At 49.2% G+C, this 17,002-nt stretch overlaps 1 protein-coding gene across 1 annotated transcript in view; it reads right to left on the bottom strand.

Annotated features, from left to right (window-relative positions):
• Window positions 1-17,002, bottom strand: part of LOC142297395 (uncharacterized) — a 189,319-nt gene that overhangs the window by 60,349 nt on the left and 111,968 nt on the right. Inside the window, 1 exon segment of the mRNA XM_075341621.1 lies at window positions 13,923-14,085. Within this exon segment, the coding sequence (XP_075197736.1) occupies window positions 13,923-14,085 (163 nt within the window).

The following is a 17,002-nucleotide window of genomic DNA, read 5'->3' on the forward strand; positions in this document are numbered from 1 at the left end:
CAACACAATTCTCCCTCCGGCCAGCAGAGGGAGCTCTGAACCTGGAACTTCAGGGAGGATTCCTTAAGTCTGGCTGAAGGGAGGAAGTAGTGGTTAGTCTGGAGACAGGAGTGAAAGAGTGCAGACGCAGGGTAGTGCTGCCTTGTGAAACTGGGGCCTAGAGCTTGGATAGCTTGGCCCAGTGAAGCAAGGGGAGCAGAGAGGCACAGCAGAGACTCAGACATCGGAGTCTGTAGTTGCCAGGGCATAAAATCCATCCCTGGTAGCTGAATCCGGAGGGCAGGAGAGCTGCAAGCCCCCTGTCCCAGAAGCAATCTGAAGGTACAACTGCATCCCAAGGGCCTGGTGTGGGCTCCAGCAGAGAAGCACCAGAGAGGGCCTGCGCAGTCTACCACACAGAAAAGGGGACGAACAACAAGTCCCAGCAGCAAGAGGGCAATTGCAAACCTAAAGTGCAGTGTCCTAAAACAGCAGAGAAAGATTAAGGAGTAGGCCTCATACTCAACTGGCCAAAGATCACCCCAGGCACTTCCAGGCCGGCCGGATCATCTTTACCATCTGTGACGGTCTCCCTGGACTAAGTTTCTGCCGAGTAAAAGAGGAGAAGGTAAAGAGACTACTGTTTGTGCCTGTTTCTTTCATTGCTTGTCGGCCCTGCACCGTGTTAGTCACACAGCACCATAGACTTCCACAAGCACCAACTGTGCCCCGGGCATTGCTCCACCTGTGGGGAGCAGTACCACCATTGCTGCTATAACATCATCCCGGTGGCCTCACACAGCAGCGGCGGCTTAATAGCCGCAGACCACAGGTGGCGTCACGAATACAAACTTAAAGTCATCCGCCACATATTCAACTGACACCCACCAGGGCCACGGAGCCGGGCCCAGCCACCACTGACTACCACCGGACTAGTCCGGCCCGGCACCGGGTGTCCCATAGCCCTGGGGTGGGCGAGTCAACTTTTGGCGCTGTGAACAGGATTTCGTGCCCGGTCACACCGGGTACTGTGCGCCTGCAGGAATTGTGCTTAAAAGACTGTGTACTGTCTGTAAACCGCCGCCGCCATTAGCCTCGCCGAGCGCAGGAAGAAGGGGGGCGTGCCTGAAAAAGAGCGCGAAGGGAGCGCGCCATCAGAGCAGAGCGCTGTTAACCCCGCGCGACCCAGAAGGAAATTTGAAAAGTGAACGGAGCCTGGTAAGGTTCACTAAGGGGGAGGAAGATGTCCGACTCAGAGGGAGAGCAGGTGGCTGCCATCGCCCAAGGCGCCGCAGCACCGGCCGAAGCAGTCCCAGTCGCCGTCGCCCCGGCCCCCACTGTAGCGCCGGTAATGCCGATCACCATGCCGTACATACCGGGAGCAGAATGGCTGCCGCAGTACTCCGGGGAGTCCCATACCTTGAGTGACTTCAGAGAAAGCCTGCACAGCTTATTCCGGGTGTATCCGCTGACTGAGAGCCAGAAGGTGGGCATAGTAATGGGACAGCTAGCCGGCGCAGCCCAGCGTGAAGCGAAGTCCTGGCCTGATACAGATAAAGGGACAGCAGCCCAGATACTGGCCAAGCTAAAGAGTACGTTTGACACCCGCACCGCAGCAGAGATAAAGATGAGATTCTTTGGGTGCAAGCAGCGGGCCACAGACAGCATAAGGGACTATGCCTTAAACTTGCAGGAGGCCCTGAAAGCAGTTAAACAGGTGGATCCAGAGAGTGTACGTGAAGAAGACAAACTCCTAACTGAGCAGTTCATAGAGGGGCTCCTGTCAGATGCCCACAGGACCCAGCTGCGTATCATGGTCCTGCAGAACCCTGCTCTGGACTTTGCCAAGTTTAAGGACCAGGCCATCAGGGTACTGAGAGAATCTACACCGAATGACCCAGTACCCCTCCGGCCTCTTGCTATCACGTACCCCGGGGTGGTGCCTGCAACACGAGCCACTGCAGGGGCTGAGGCGCAGTCCCTGGATAAGGATCCCACTGCAGAGCTCAGACAGCAGTTCCAGGAGCTGACCAAGACTGTGGCTGCCCTTGCCAAGACCGTGCAGTCTCTACAAATGACCCCCTCGCCTGCAAAAATCGAGTTGGCCTCCAGCCCAGATGACGTCCCATGGATGCGACAGAGGAGGATTCCGCCGACCCGAGGCAGAGACACAGACCGGTATGATTCAACAGGACAACCGATCTGCCGCCACTGCAACCAGGCGGGCCACATTGCACGACGCTGTCCTTTAAATGGGCTGAGCCTGGGGCCAGGAGCCAACCCCCAGGTGTAAGGAAGCCCGGCTCAAACCCCAGCCGCAGCAAGTATGTGGGAGGACGACCGGTCCTTCCCATTGTGCTGGATGGGATCCCTTTGAATGCCCTCCTGGATACGGGGTCCCAGGTAACAACCATCCCCCACAAACTGTACAAAAGATATTGGGCGGATTCAGACATTGACCATGGCCCAGATGATGATTTAACAATTGTGGCCAGTAATGGTCAGCCCTTACCTCAAATTGGGTACAAAGAAGTAACCATTAAAGTGGGGCGGGTGGAATTGCCATGTCAGGGGATGATAATTGTAGATATTGATCGCAAAGAATCTGACCCACTGCTAACCATTGGTACAAATGTGATAGAAAATTGTATTGCCGAAGTGATAATTTTGTTGCAACAGGCGTCTGAAACTGCCAGCTCCGGGCAGCAGCGTGCCCTACAGAGGGAGATCAGAGCCCTGATGAGGAGGCAGCAGGTAGAGCTGGCCGGAGGAGAAATTGGCAGTGTGAGGGTAAGTGACCCCCTCCCCATTGTAATACCCCCAAGAAGTGAAATGTTGATATGGTGTCGGGCAGCAATAGGCCTCAAGGGTCAGGATTACCATGCCTTGGTAGAACCGGTGTATTCAGACAGTAGGCCTGGAGTCCTGATAGCCAGAGGGGTAGCGGACGTCCGCAAGGGGAGAGTGCCCGTCCGTGTCTTGAATTGTGGGGAGGAGGAGGCCAAATTGCCCCGGTACGCCACTGTAGCAAAACTGTACACTGTCAGCAACAATACCATTAAAGCAGTGGAACCCTTGATCCCGTCCGACCAGGCGGAAGACAATGGCTCCAAGGGGCAGCCGGAAGACTGGTGCCAAAAATTACATGTAGGCACCGACTCCACCCCCTCGCACCAAAAGCATGGGGTTTACCGGGTGGTACAGGAGTACGAGCGGGTCTTCAGCAAACACCCCCTAGATTTTGGGCAGGTGAAAGGGGTTAAACATCAAATCCCCACGGGTGATCATCATCCCATTAAAGAGAGATACCGCCCTGTACCCCCCGCACAGTATCAGTGTGCCAAGGAAATGTTACGGGAAATGAAGGAGGCTGGGGTCATCAGAGATAGTTGTAGCCCCTGGGCAGCTCCACTAGTGCTCGTAAAGAAAAAAGATGGTACGATGAGAATGTGTGTAGATTACAGGCAAATTAACCGCATTACACATAAAGATGCTTATCCACTGCCCAGAATAGAGGAGTCACTAACAGCCTTAAAGTCAGCTAACTATTTCTCCACCTTGGATCTCACCAGTGGGTATTGGCAGGTTCCCGTGGCAGAGGCGGACAAGGAGAAGACTGCATTCACGACACCAATGGGCCTCTGTGAGTTCAATTGTATGCCATTCGGGCTCTGCAACGCCCCAGGGACATTCCAAAGGTTGATGGAGTGCTGCTTGGGCCACCACAACTTTGAAACCGTGCTGTTGTACCTGGATGACGTCATAGTCTACTCCAAGACTTATGAGGACCACCTGAAGCACTTAGCAGAAGTGTTTGAGTCCTTGTCGAAATATGGCCTGAAGATCAAGCCGTCCAAATGTCACCTCTTGAAGCCAAAGGTACAGTACCTGGGTCATGTGGTCAGCGCAGAAGGTGTGGCACCTGATCCGGAGAAAGTCACTGTAATCAAGGACTGGCCAAGACCCACCACAGTGAAGGAGGTGCGGCAGTTCCTTGGACTGGTGGGCTACTACCGAAGGTTCATTGATGGTTTCACCAAGATAGCAGCGCCCCTTCAAGATCTCCTGGTGGGCCAGCCAAAGCAGGCTAAGAAGCAGAGCCCTCCATTTGAATGGAGCAGCCAACTGGAAACATCCTTTGTCCGGCTGAAAGGGGCTCTCACGGGAGAAGAAATTCTGGCCTACCCTGACTACAGCCAACCGTTTGTACTGTATACAGACGCCAGCAACGTGGGACTGGGAGCAGTTCTGTCCCAGGTACAGGGAGGCAGAGAGAGGGTGATAGCGTACGCCAGTAGGAAGCTTCGGCCCACAGAAAGGAATCCAGAAAACTACAGTTCCTTCAAGCTGGAGTTCCTCGCTATTGTTTGGGCAGTGACTGAACGCTTCAAGCACTATCTGGCATCGGCCAAGTTCACCATCTTCACGGACAACAATCCGTTGACACACCTGGCAACAGCCAAGTTAGGTGCGATGGAACAGCGATGGATGGCCCGGCTGTCTAACTTTGACTTTACCATCAAGTATCGGGCTGGCAAGAAGAATAACAATGCTGATGCGCTGTCCAGAATGCCTCACTTACCCGAGTCTGGGGAAGACCTGGATGAACTCGAAGAGATAGAGTTACCGGCTTTCCATCACCAAGGTGTTTCCCAGTGTGAGCATGCTGTGGGAGTGAAGCGCTCAAGCCAGCACGAGGTCTCGGTCAACCCATTACTCCACCATAATTGGGAAGAAACACAGAATGGTGACCCGGCCGTGCGATTGGTCAAAGAGAAGCTAGCGCAAGCTGAGACCCATCTTGGCCCAGACGCTCCAGAGGAAGCCCAGCAGCTGTGGAAGGAGAGGGGACGACTGTTCACCTACCAAGGCAAGCTCTGCAAGAGATATGTCAACTGGCGAACAAATGAACTTGTCTGGCAGATAGTGGTTCCGCAGAGGGATGCTCCAATGGTCCTAGCAGCGTATCATGATAACGCAGGACACTTCGGGTGGAAGAAGTTGGAGGCCCTACTCCGTGATCGGTTCTATTGGGTGCACATGAGAAAGATGATCGAGAAGTGGTGCCGAGACTGTGGCCCGTGTAACCTGAGGCGGAAGGATGATGCCAGCCAAAGGTCTCCCCTACAGCCAATTGTCACGAAGCAGCCCCTGGAGTTGGTGGCCCTGGACCACGTTAAGCTAACACCAAGCCGGTCAGGCTATGTGTACGCCCTCACCATTGTGGACCATTACTCTCGTTTCCTGGTAGTAGTGCCTGTGAAGGACCAGACAGCCAGGACAGCAGCTAGAGCGTTCCAGGCATCCTTTTGTCGACCTCACGGCTATCCGGAAAGGGTACTGACTGATCAGGGTCCTGCATTCGAGGCTGAAGTGTTCCAAGAGTTCTGTAACATGTACGGTTGTAAGAAAATCCGAACCACACCGTACCACCCCCAAACCAATGGACTGTGCGAGAAAATGAACCATGTGGTTATTGATATGCTGAAGACCCTACCGCTGGAGGAAAGGAACCAATGGCCAGAAAGGTTGCCAGATCTGGTAGACCTGTACAACCATATCCCAGTGAATTCGACCAACTGCAGCCCCGCTTACCTGATGCGAGCCAGGCCTGGCAAGTTGCCTGTAGACTTTGAGATGGGGACTGTGTCGCCTGAGGCGGTTCAAGAAATAGAGGATTGGGATACAGAACGGCAGCAGCGGTACCGTAAGGTCCAGGAGTGCGTAGAGAGGAGCCTGTCTCAAGCAAGAACGAGACAAGAGCAGCATTACAATCAAACAGCCCCAGCAACTCCCTTAGCACCTGGAGAACAAGTCCTCAAGAAGAAGCGGAGGACGCATAAATTGGATGATCAGTGGGAAAACGAGCCCTACACCATTATCCCCTCCAACTTTGACAATAGTAAGGTATGCCTCATAAGCAAGGATGAAGGCAAGACCTATCAAGCAATTTCCCGAGACCGCCTGAAAGCGTGCCCTGAACGATGCAGAATCCAAAGAGAAATGGAAGGAGTACAAGGAAGTCCCCAAAGTCAAGAGAAAGAAGGGGAGATGATTCAAACCATCCTTGGAAAGTTCCCCAAAACTTGGACCCGAATAAACAATGCTATAGTGGTACCAGTTTTGACGTTTCCACAGTTGGTCGAGCCAGAAACAGAAAAGGTTCCGGATCCACCTAAAGAACCGTCCGCGCCAGCACGAGATGACACGCCAGCAGTGGAACAGGAGGATCAACCCCCTGTCAGTGGTGAACCTGTCATACCCTTGGCGACTCTTAGCCCACAAAGGCAACCATCACGCTTACCTATTGGGGTTAGGCCCACCTGTAGTGCTGAGATAGAAGACGCACCACGTAGTCAGGGGCAAACACCAGAGCTACGTAGGTCCCAGCGCAGCACTCGGGGACAACCCCCTCCAAGGTATAGAGAGTCAACTGTATAAGGAAAAAGAAGGAGTATTTATTAGAATGTACATAGTTATGCAAAATGTCTGTAAGGTTGTGTACAAAATGTTTTTCTTTTTTTTTTTGATTGCGAAAATGGACAATTGGGCCACTGGACTATGGGTGGCCAACACCTAAATTGTTCATAGTTAGCACCAGTGTGCTCGACACCCCTGAAGAAAAACCCGTCCGGCGTGCATAGAGTGGGGTCATCAATGCTCTGACGCACGCCCAGAGCCTACGTTGGGGGTTTGATCGCGGCGGGTCCCCCATGGAGCAGTGTAATGGACACCCGGCAGGGAGCCACACTGGACTCTTATAGTAATGTTTAAGTTTGTAACGTTAAAGTATTTGCGCCTCCCATAATGGGATGAAATGTTCTAACATGTCATGTTTGTTTCTACAGTCCGGGAGTACTGAATTTAACTAAGGGGGAGTGTGGCGCCCCAGGACCTGGTCGCCACAACAGCATTGCCCTCCCAAAGGGTTAATGCTGAGCCTGGAGGTAATTGGGAGATCTATTGGCCAGTAAGTTAACACTCAACACAATTCTCCCTCCGGCCAGCAGAGGGAGCTCTGAACCTGGAACTTCAGGGAGGATTCCTTAAGTCTGGCTGAAGGGAGGAAGTAGTGGTTAGTCTGGAGACAGGAGTAAAAGAGTGCAGACGCAGGGTAGTGCTGCCTTGTGAAACTGGGACCTAGAGCTTGGATAGCTTGGCCCAGTGAAGCAAGGGGAGCAGAGAGGCACAGCAGAGACTCAGACATCGGAGTCTGTAGTTGCCAGGGCATAAAATCCATCCCTGGTAGCTGAATCCGGAGGGCAGGAGAGCTGCAAGCCCCCTGTCCCAGAAGCAATCTGAAGGTACAACTGCATCCCAAGGGCCTGGTGTGGGCTCCAGCAGAGAAGCACCAGAGAGGGCCTGCGCAGTCTACCACACAGAAAAGGGGACGAACAACAAGTCCCAGCAGCAAGAGGGCAATTGCAAACCTAAAGTGCAGTGTCCTAAAACAGCAGAGAAAGATTAAGGAGTAGGCCTCATACTCAACTGGCCAAAGATCACCCCAGGCACTTCCAGGCCGGCCGGATCATCTTTACCATCTGTGACGGTCTCCCTGGACTAAGTTTCTGCCGAGTAAAAGAGGAGAAGGTAAAGAGACTACTGTTTGTGCCTGTTTATTTCATTGCTTGTCGGCCCTGCACCGTGTTAGTCACACAGCACCATAGACTTCCACAAGCACCAACTGTGCCCCGGGCATTGCTCCACCTGTGGGGAGCAGTACCACCATTGCTGCTATAACATCATCCCGGTGGCCTCACACAGCAGCGGCGGCTTAATAGCCGCAGACCACAGGTGGCGTCACGAATACAAACTTAAAGTCATCCGCCACATATTCAACTGACACCCACCAGGGCCACGGAGCCGGGCCCAGCCACCACTGACTACCACCGGACTAGTCCGGCCCGGCACCGGGTGTCCCATAGCCCTGGGGTGGGCGAGTCATTAAGAGAATTATACCCTGCTAAAAGTTTATTGAATTTTATCTCGCAGTAACTACCAGGGTTCTGACGGGTACACAGGAACCACCGGCGAGCACCGCAACACAGAGGGTACACAATACAACAGTGGGCCCCGGAGCTAGGGAAAAGAGAAGAGGGTCACCTCCTAAACTTACCTGAGGCTGATCCCTGCATTCCCTATCATCCCTATATAGGTTTTTTCACCCCCTCGCCAATCACCTGCCTATCCCTGTCTTACCCTGAACTCAACCCTGTATAGTGCGCAGGGCAGCAAGAACGCTAGTCCCACTCTAGGTTAAAAACACAGAGAGGATATGGCAGACAGGGGTAAAATAAACAGCAATCATACAAAGCACTCCAAACAATAAGAGGTAATAATTTGGAATGGACAAGAGGGGAAAAAACAAAAAGGATTAAAGGAAGGGAAAAACTCAACACAGATGTCACCCAGCAACTGTTCTCTGAAAGTCTTTCTGGTCTACAGCTCACAGGCTGCTCCCTCTAGAGGCAAGCAAAGGAGAAACTATCACCAGTGATTACCTGAGCTAACAGAGAAGTCTTAAAGCTGGGTTTACACGCTGCAACATCGCAAAGGACATCGCTGTAACGTCACCGGTTTGGTGACGCAATAGCGACCTCCCTAAGTCTCTGCTAAGTCTCTGGTGAGCGTTCAAACAGGCAAACCTGGCCAACAACTCAACAGCGATCCGGACCTGCAGAGCGACCTAGCTGGTTGTTGGGGACGTTGATAAGCAGCCTTTTGAAAGGGAAGTTGCTAACAAAGTCGCTGAAAAGGCTTCACACACTGAAACTTCATGCTGCACAGCGGGAAACAAAGGACCTAGGAATGGTCCTGAACGATTTGTAACGATTACAACTTCACAGCAGGGGCCAGGTCGCTGATAGGATTCACACACTGCAACATCGCAAACAACATCGCTATTGCGTCACAAAACCGGTGACGTTACAGCGATGTCGTTTGAGATGTTGCAGTGTGTAAACCCAGCTTTAGAGCAGAGCTAATTAGCAATAGATAACAGCTGGCTAAAGCTTTCATTCAGAGTTGAGGAGAATAAAGGATCTACTTAACCCTAACATCCCTGGAAAAAGGAAAATCTGCACAGCCAGCAGTAGTAACCTGAGCAAGTGTGTATTTAGCCCTGTGCTGTGAGCTCCTGACACCAGAAATAGGAGGGACCACTGTTCATTGTCGTACCTTCGTGATAAATTTGCTTTGTGACAAATTAAACTTGTTATGCATAGTCAAGATAAGTGTAGAAATATCTGTACTAAAAATTAGTGAATCAATTTGAGGGTCCAAGGTCATTAGTTTATGGCTGCTGGATGGGCGGCAAATATCAAATCTCTTACCTTCCGGGATCCCCAGCTTGGCTTTTAATTAGCCAGGGCTGGGGCAACCTTATCATTGTAGCTTGTCATAGAATGACATTGTGCCAGCCCAGCAAGTGACAAGAAATGCTAGAGATCCCAAAAAGTAAGATTTAAAAATCTTCCATCCTGCAGCCAAAGACATCTGACCAATAGACCAGAGTTGCACAAATGAATCTGACGATCTCTAATCTATACCCTATCATTCCTGTAACTGCATGGTAATACATAAATTACAATCGATAATGATATCTGCAAAAGGAATATAGGATTAGTTTACAGTACCTACACCCATTAAGTGTCCATTGTCCAAAACCTCCAACTATTCTCTCTCAAGATTGGCCACCAACAAGAAGTCTGGAAAGGCCTAGTCTCCACTTCCCATGTTAAAAAAATGTATGCTTGATCATGGTGAGCATCCACATGTATGGGAGAAAATTGTAAGGGGTACTTTGCAAGCTGCGACATCGCTAGCCGATGCTAGCGATGCTGAGCGCGATAGTACCCGCCCCCGTCGCACATGCGATATGCGGTGATAGCTGCCGTAGCGAACATTATCGCTATGGCAGCTTCACACGCACATACCTGGTCAATGACGTGGCTGTGACTGCCGAAGAATCCCTTCTTCAAGGGGTAGGTGCGTTCAGCGTCACAGCGATGTCATCGCGACGTCACTAAGCGGCCAGCCAATAGCAGCGGAGGGGCTCCTTCCTTCCGCATTGCCGGTGGACGCTGGGCGCAGGTAAGGAGATGTTTGTCGCTCCTGCGGCTTCACACACAGCCATGTGTGGAGCTGCAGGAACGACAAACAACATCGTATCTGTGGACGCACCGACATTATGAAAATGAACGACGTGACACAGATCACCGATTTTTGACTGTTTCACGCTTGTTCATCTTCTCTCCTAGGCTTTACATGTTGCAACATCGTTACCGGTGCCGGATGTGCATCACTTTCGATTTGACCCCGACGATATCGCAGGTGCAATGTCGCAACGTGCAAATGTCACGGGCGGAGGGGCCGAGCTCGTTACGCTCGGGTCCGGGGCTTCTGCTGGGTGCTGCTTGGTGGTTCAAGCGGTGGGCCGGACCCGGGCACTCGAGCAGCGCTCCTCGCCCGGCGAGTGAAAAGGGGGTGGTTTGTTTGGGGAGATAGTTCGTGACGCCACCCATGGGTCGTCGTGATGATAGGCACCACCGCTGCTGGTGACTGGGATCTCGGGAGCGATGGCAGGGAGCAGCTAGGATGTTGATTCCCCCTCCGTGGGTAGGGGATGGTGATTCTGGGGCCCGGTGGTGATACGGGGAGGCTGGATGGCTGGAGTTTGCAGGGTTGCAGGGAGCAGCGCGGTGCGGTGCCGGATGGCACTGTGGTACTCACCCAGGCACAAATTCACAGAGTCTCTGGTAAACCAAACGGCTAGATGGACGGGTCCCGCAGCCGGCTGCAGTGTCTTTGCTCTCCCCGGACAGGTAATGGTGGCTGTCTTTCCCTGCACCTGTGTATGACTGTGTTGACTCCGATGGCTTCCCAACGGTAGTCTGCTCTCCGGCGTATAGGTACCGGAGGAGCCCGTTTTGCCCGCAGGCGCTGGCCCTTGGATTTCTAGCCTGTGGCGGTGGCTGTGTATCCTCACGGTGTGGACTGTTGCCTTCTGTCGGGTCTTGGGTGTTAGGAAACCCCTGGGGTTCCGGTCACTCTCGGATTTGACCTTTGTCGGCGGCTCCAAGCCTAGTTGGGGTCCGATGGCCCTGCCTTTGTGCTTAGCTTCACTCCGCTCCCCGGTTCGGTACCGGTGGGCCACTGCACGACCCCGGTCCTACGGTTCCGCGGTGATCCACCACTCCTGCAGATGGCCACCACCGTCTGCCAACCTTGCTGATTGTGCCTGGGCTCCGACCCAGACACCCACAGTGTTTTCTCCTCTCACTTCCACTCTCTACTCCTGTCCACCACTGGACTCCTCACTGAACTCCTCTAAACTCAACTCTCTGCTTTTCCCGCCTCCAGCCCTGTGAACTCCTCGGTGGGTGGGGCCAACTGCCTGGCTCCACCCCACTTGGTGTGGACATCAGACCCTGGAGGGAGGCAACAAGAGTTTTGTGTTTGGCTACTGTGACTATCCAGGGGAGGGGTTGTGTGTGTGTTATGTCTGTGACTACCTGGCTAGTCCAGGGCATCACACAAAGTACCCCTAACTCTCAGATTGTTAACAGTTTGGCCAACAGATACAATATCTGTATGGTGACAGATAATTAAAACATCGCATGATGTGAGAAGTAATGATAACAAGTGAATAAATTGAGAAATCATTTGCAGCGCGAATAGAAAAGTCAAGAACCTACCAATTTTTGACTCACCCTATATATCAGCTGGAATATATCACACAATATTTCAACTTGTAAGAGTACACTTGGTATTCATATAGTGTTGGTTCATGCATGGTGGCTATATACTAAATGTTATTGCAACATAGTAGTAAAAAAAGACATGTCTGCAGATCCAAAAATCATACTTTGATATAAAGTCGCTGGGCAAAATTTAAATACCTGAACATGAGGTTCTTGGTTTAACATTCTGATCAGACTGTATAAAGCCACTGCTACGTCGCGGTGAACCTCTGAATGGATCCCTAATCTGTGCCTTAAGGTGCGGTGCTGTGCGCCAACCACCACCTCAACGACAGTGCACCAGCAGGGCACGTGAGCAAGAGCCTCACAGCACCCATACTACAGTACAAGGCAGATTCCCCAAGACTCCAGGCCCCACCGCCCCACAGACACAAAATCCAAAAAAACCAAGAACCTCATGTTCAGGTACAGTTAGGTCCAGAAATATTTGGACAGTGACACAATTTTCGCGAGTTGGGCTCTGCATGCCACCACATTGGATTTGAAATGAAACCTCTACAACAGAATTCAAGTGCAGATTGTATCATTTAATTTGAAGGTTTGAACAAAAATATCTGATAGAAATTGTAGGAATTGTACACATTTCTTTACAAACACTCCACATTTTAGGAGGTCAAAAGTAATTGGACAAATAAACCAAACCCAAACAAAATATTTTTATTTTCAATATTTTGTTGCGAATCCTTTGGAGGCAATCACTGCCTTAAGTCTGGAACCCATGGACATCACCAAACGCTGGGTTTCCTCCTTCTTAATGCTTTGCCAGGCCTTTACAGCCGCAGCCTTCAGGTCTTGCTTGTTTGTGGGTCTTTCCGTCTTAAGTCTGGATTTGAGCAAGTGAAATGCATGCTCAATTGGGTTAAGATCTGGTGATTGACTTGGCCATTGCAGAATGTTCCACTTTTTTGCACTCATGAACTCCTGGGTAGCTTTGGCTGTATGCTTGGGGTCATTGTCCATCTGTACTATGAAGCGCCGTCCGATCAACTTTGCGGCATTTGGCTGAATCTGGGCTGAAAGTATATCCCTGTACACTTCAGAATTCATCCGGCTACTCTTGTCTGCTGTTATGTCCTCAATAAACACAAGTGACCCAGTGCCATTGAAAGCCATGCATGCCCATGCCATCACGTTGCCTCCACCATGTTTTACAGAGGATGTGGTGTGCCTTGGATCATGTACCGTTCCCTTTCCTCTCCAAACTTTTTTCTTCCCATCATTCTGGTACAGGTTGTTCTTTGTCTCATCTGTCCATAGAATATTTTCCAGAACTGAGCTGGCTTCATGAGGTGTTTTTCAGCAAATTTAACTCTGGCCTGTCTATTTTTGGAATTGATGAATGGTTTGCATCTAGATGTGAACCCTTTGTATTTACTTTCATGGAGTCTTCTCTTTACTGTTGACTTAGAGACAGATACACCTACTTCACTGAGAGTGTTCTGGACTTCAGTTGATGTTGTGAACGGGTTCTTCTTCACCAAAGAAAGTATGCGGCGATCATCCACCACTGTTGTCATCCGTGGACGCCCAGGCCTTTTTGAGTTCCCAAGCTCACCAGTCAATTCCTTTTTTCTCAGAATGTACCCGACTGTTGATTTTGCTACTCCAAGCATGTCTGCTATGTCTCTGATGGATTTTTTCTTTTTTTTCAGCCTCAGGATGTTCTGCTTCACCTCAATTGAGAGTTCCTTAGACCGCATGTTGTCTGGTCACAGCAACAGCTTCCAAATGCAAAACCACACACCTGTAATCAACCCCAGACCTTTTAACTACTTCATTGATTACAGGTTAACGAGGGAGACGCCTTCAGAGTTAATTGCAGCCCTTAGAGTCCCTTGTCCAATTACTTTTGGTCCCTTGAAAAAGAGGAGGCTATGCATTACAGAGCTATGATTCCTAAACCCTTTCTCCGATTTGGATGTGAAAACTTTCATATTGCAGCTGGGAGTGTGCACTTTCAGCCCATATTATATATAGAATTGTATTTCTGAACATGTTTTTGTAAACAGCTAAAATAACAAAACTTGTGTCACTGTCCAAATATTTCTGGCCCTGACTGTATATACATTTTTGAATCGTGTCATTAGATCAAAGTATGATTTTTGGAGGTTCATGTCTTTTTCTACAGTTTTTATATAATGAATGGTTTACTATGTTATTAATGAACTGAAGAGTACTCACCCTTGCCATGGTCCATACTCTCAAATATTCTAAGTACTCCTCTTTCTCCAAACTCTTCAGCATTATTGACAAGAGCTTCTTTTACGGTCTCATATCCGGCTAGGACAACCATTTTCTTTGTGCCCATCTGGATGCTAAACACTGGTCCATATTTCTTAGCAAGCTTTAACACAATAATAAAAATATATCATGGCCTAAGTTAATATGGACTTATCAAAGCACAATAGGGACTGAAATATTGGAGTATGGATATGGAATTTTACACCTATGTGCAATTGGTGGAAGCTCTTTCTTCTAGGTGCTACCACTGATTCTGAATGAAGGGGCTGCAATTCTGTGGCCTCTTTATAGCAGAATGTTCATGTAGACGTGATACTACAGTGAAGTTCATTGAAATATTGTGCGCTTGACCGCAGTACCAGATGCAGCCGCATATACAAAGGTATATCTTGGTTTAGTAATGCAATAAAGGGGCTGCAGAGCTCCAGTAAAGCGGGGTGCATAGTTTTCTTGCTTCCACCTTACTGAGATAAAAAAAGACAGATTCATCAAGACTTCTATGTTCTCCATTCTCAATGATGATCATGGAGTCATTTTCTTCACTTTCCACCAACTCTCTACACTTTCTGCAGAAAGCTTTAAACAAGAAGAAGTAGAAGTTTAAACAAAGAAAAAAGAACAAAGCATACTGTATATTCTAATTTGGGTAGCTGGGCATTTTTACATACTTCGCATTTGTATCGATAGACTTGGCATGTAGGGTATTGTCAACCCTGTGCTCTTTTGGAACTATGGTACATATCTATTGTAGAGAAGCTATCTTCAGAGAATTACCTATTGTTTAAATTAGGTGTTTTTTCTAATATATCACAATCTGTATTAAAAATAGCCATGTTGCAATATTCACATTGGCCACTGGGGCTTTTTTAGACTCTAACTTCCTTTTGTTTAAGGAAATAACACATGTACAAAGCCAAAATGGTTAGATCCCGACTGTCTTTTGTAGTAAGGTGGGCAGTGAGCCTGTGCAAAAGGGCATTCTGAAGGGAGGGGGAGGAGGTGTGTTGTGAACACCTATTAAGATTGATAACTCCTGTTATCACTTGTGTATAGAAGTGTTACCTGTCATTGTATCCCTACCTCTGATGATAAAGAGCTTGCTGAAAACTGTTAGTAAAAGGACAGAAAACGTGAGCCTAAAAAGCGCTAGTGGCCAGTGTAAAAATTTAAAAATAATTTTTTTTTTTATTTATATAAACATTGTAAATTGTAAAAAAAAAAAAAACATTGCGCAAATAAAAAAAAAATGCTGGCAACACAATTTAAAAAGTAAGTCATTTTCTGATGATAACTTCCAATTTTATGCTTCCAGACAATGGAAATGACCTCTGCTCAGCAAAATGTTGGCTAATTACTTGTCATTTAATAGGATGAAAAGACAGAGTGACCACACGTCACTAGAGTTGAGCGCGGTTCGAGGTTCTCCAGTTCTAGGCTCGAGTGATTTTGGGGGCTGTTCTAGATCGAACTAGAACTCGAGCTTTTTGCTAAAGCTCGATAGTTCTAGATACATTCGAGAACGGTTCTAGCAGCAAAAAGACCAGCTAATTACTAGCTGACTTTCCACTGTAATAGTGTAAGTCACTCTGTGACTCACACTATTATGAAATTTCAGTGTATAGTGTGCAGGAACAGCGCGTTCACATCACTGCTGTATGGATAATGGCGATCGCCATTTTTTTTTTTCCTTGTCTTCCTTCCCTAAGCGCGCGCGTGTAGTGGGGCGGGCCAGCATGTCAGCCAATCCCAGACACACACACAGCTAAGTGGACTTTTAGCCAGAGAAGCAACGGCATGTGTGATAGGATGTCCATGTCACATGTCCATGCATTATAAAAACGGACATTTTCCTCCAGCACGCCATTATCTCTTCTGCGTCTTGGTGTCAGTCACCGCTGGCGTAGCTCCTGTCTCCGATACTGCTGTGTACGCTCTATACACAGCGCTATACAGAATAGGGATAGAAGTTTCTATTAGTCCTTTTAAGGGCTAGTACCGGCAGGGTCAGAGCCATAGGTGACAGTCAGGTCCGTGAAAACAGATTTTACCAGCTACACAAGATGACAGCGTCTGTGTAGCTAAGGTCAGGGATTTCCTCGCTGCATTTCCCCATTAGGAGGGATAGAAAGGCAGGCTACCTTTCCTCTACCCAGACCCACAACCCTGGCACTGTAGCCTCCTGCCCTTTGCACACTCAAGCTCATTGTTACTAAGCCATTATACTAGCAAACACTGAGTAAACTTAGTGGCATCCTAAAAGTGGCTGTTGGACTTCCATTAGTGTCCCACTGGTGCAAATCTATGTGCATCACCTCTGCATTGCACACTCAAACTCATTGTTACTAAGCCATTATACTAGCAAACTTTGCTGCCAGTTTAAGGGTCGTAGTTGCATTGTCAGGGATAGTTACTGTTGTTTATTCTGCTGTTAATAAAGATAGACTGTGGACAATCCGATGTGCTCCCTTTTTTACGGACACGAACAACTGGAACAAAGGTAGATGATGGCCAAAAAAGGAAAATGCTTGAATGGATCTCAAGTGGTCCAACAAGTGCCCTCTCCGCCACCTCAACTACCGCATCCAAAAAACACCAGTCCTCTGAGTTGTCATCCCAATCAAACTTGCTTTCTCCCAGCTCTGAAGTCTCCATCCACCGCACAGTATGGTGGAACTGAGATGGCTGAGTCTGCAGAGCTGTTCAGTCACACTATAGCCTGGGAATCAGAGGTCTGCTCCCAAGCTACAGTGAGTACAGACCAGGAAATGGTCTGCAGTGATGCCCAGAACCTTTGTGACTCTGATTCAGGCCGTGAGGACCAAGTTTCTGAGCATAATGATGACCATTTTTCACAAACTGTAACACCTGTTGTTATAGACAATGAGGAACATACTGATGACGATGAGACGCAGATACCCGATTGGGATGACAACTTAAATATTCGGTCAGGGCAAGAAGAGGCTCGGTCTGAGGGTGAGGGGAGTGCAAACACAACAATTGATGAGGAAATTCTAGATCCC

The sequence above is a fragment of the Anomaloglossus baeobatrachus genome, chromosome 3 (genome assembly GCF_048569485.1).
Source record: "Anomaloglossus baeobatrachus isolate aAnoBae1 chromosome 3, aAnoBae1.hap1, whole genome shotgun sequence".
Taxonomy (NCBI): domain Eukaryota; kingdom Metazoa; phylum Chordata; class Amphibia; order Anura; family Aromobatidae; genus Anomaloglossus; species Anomaloglossus baeobatrachus.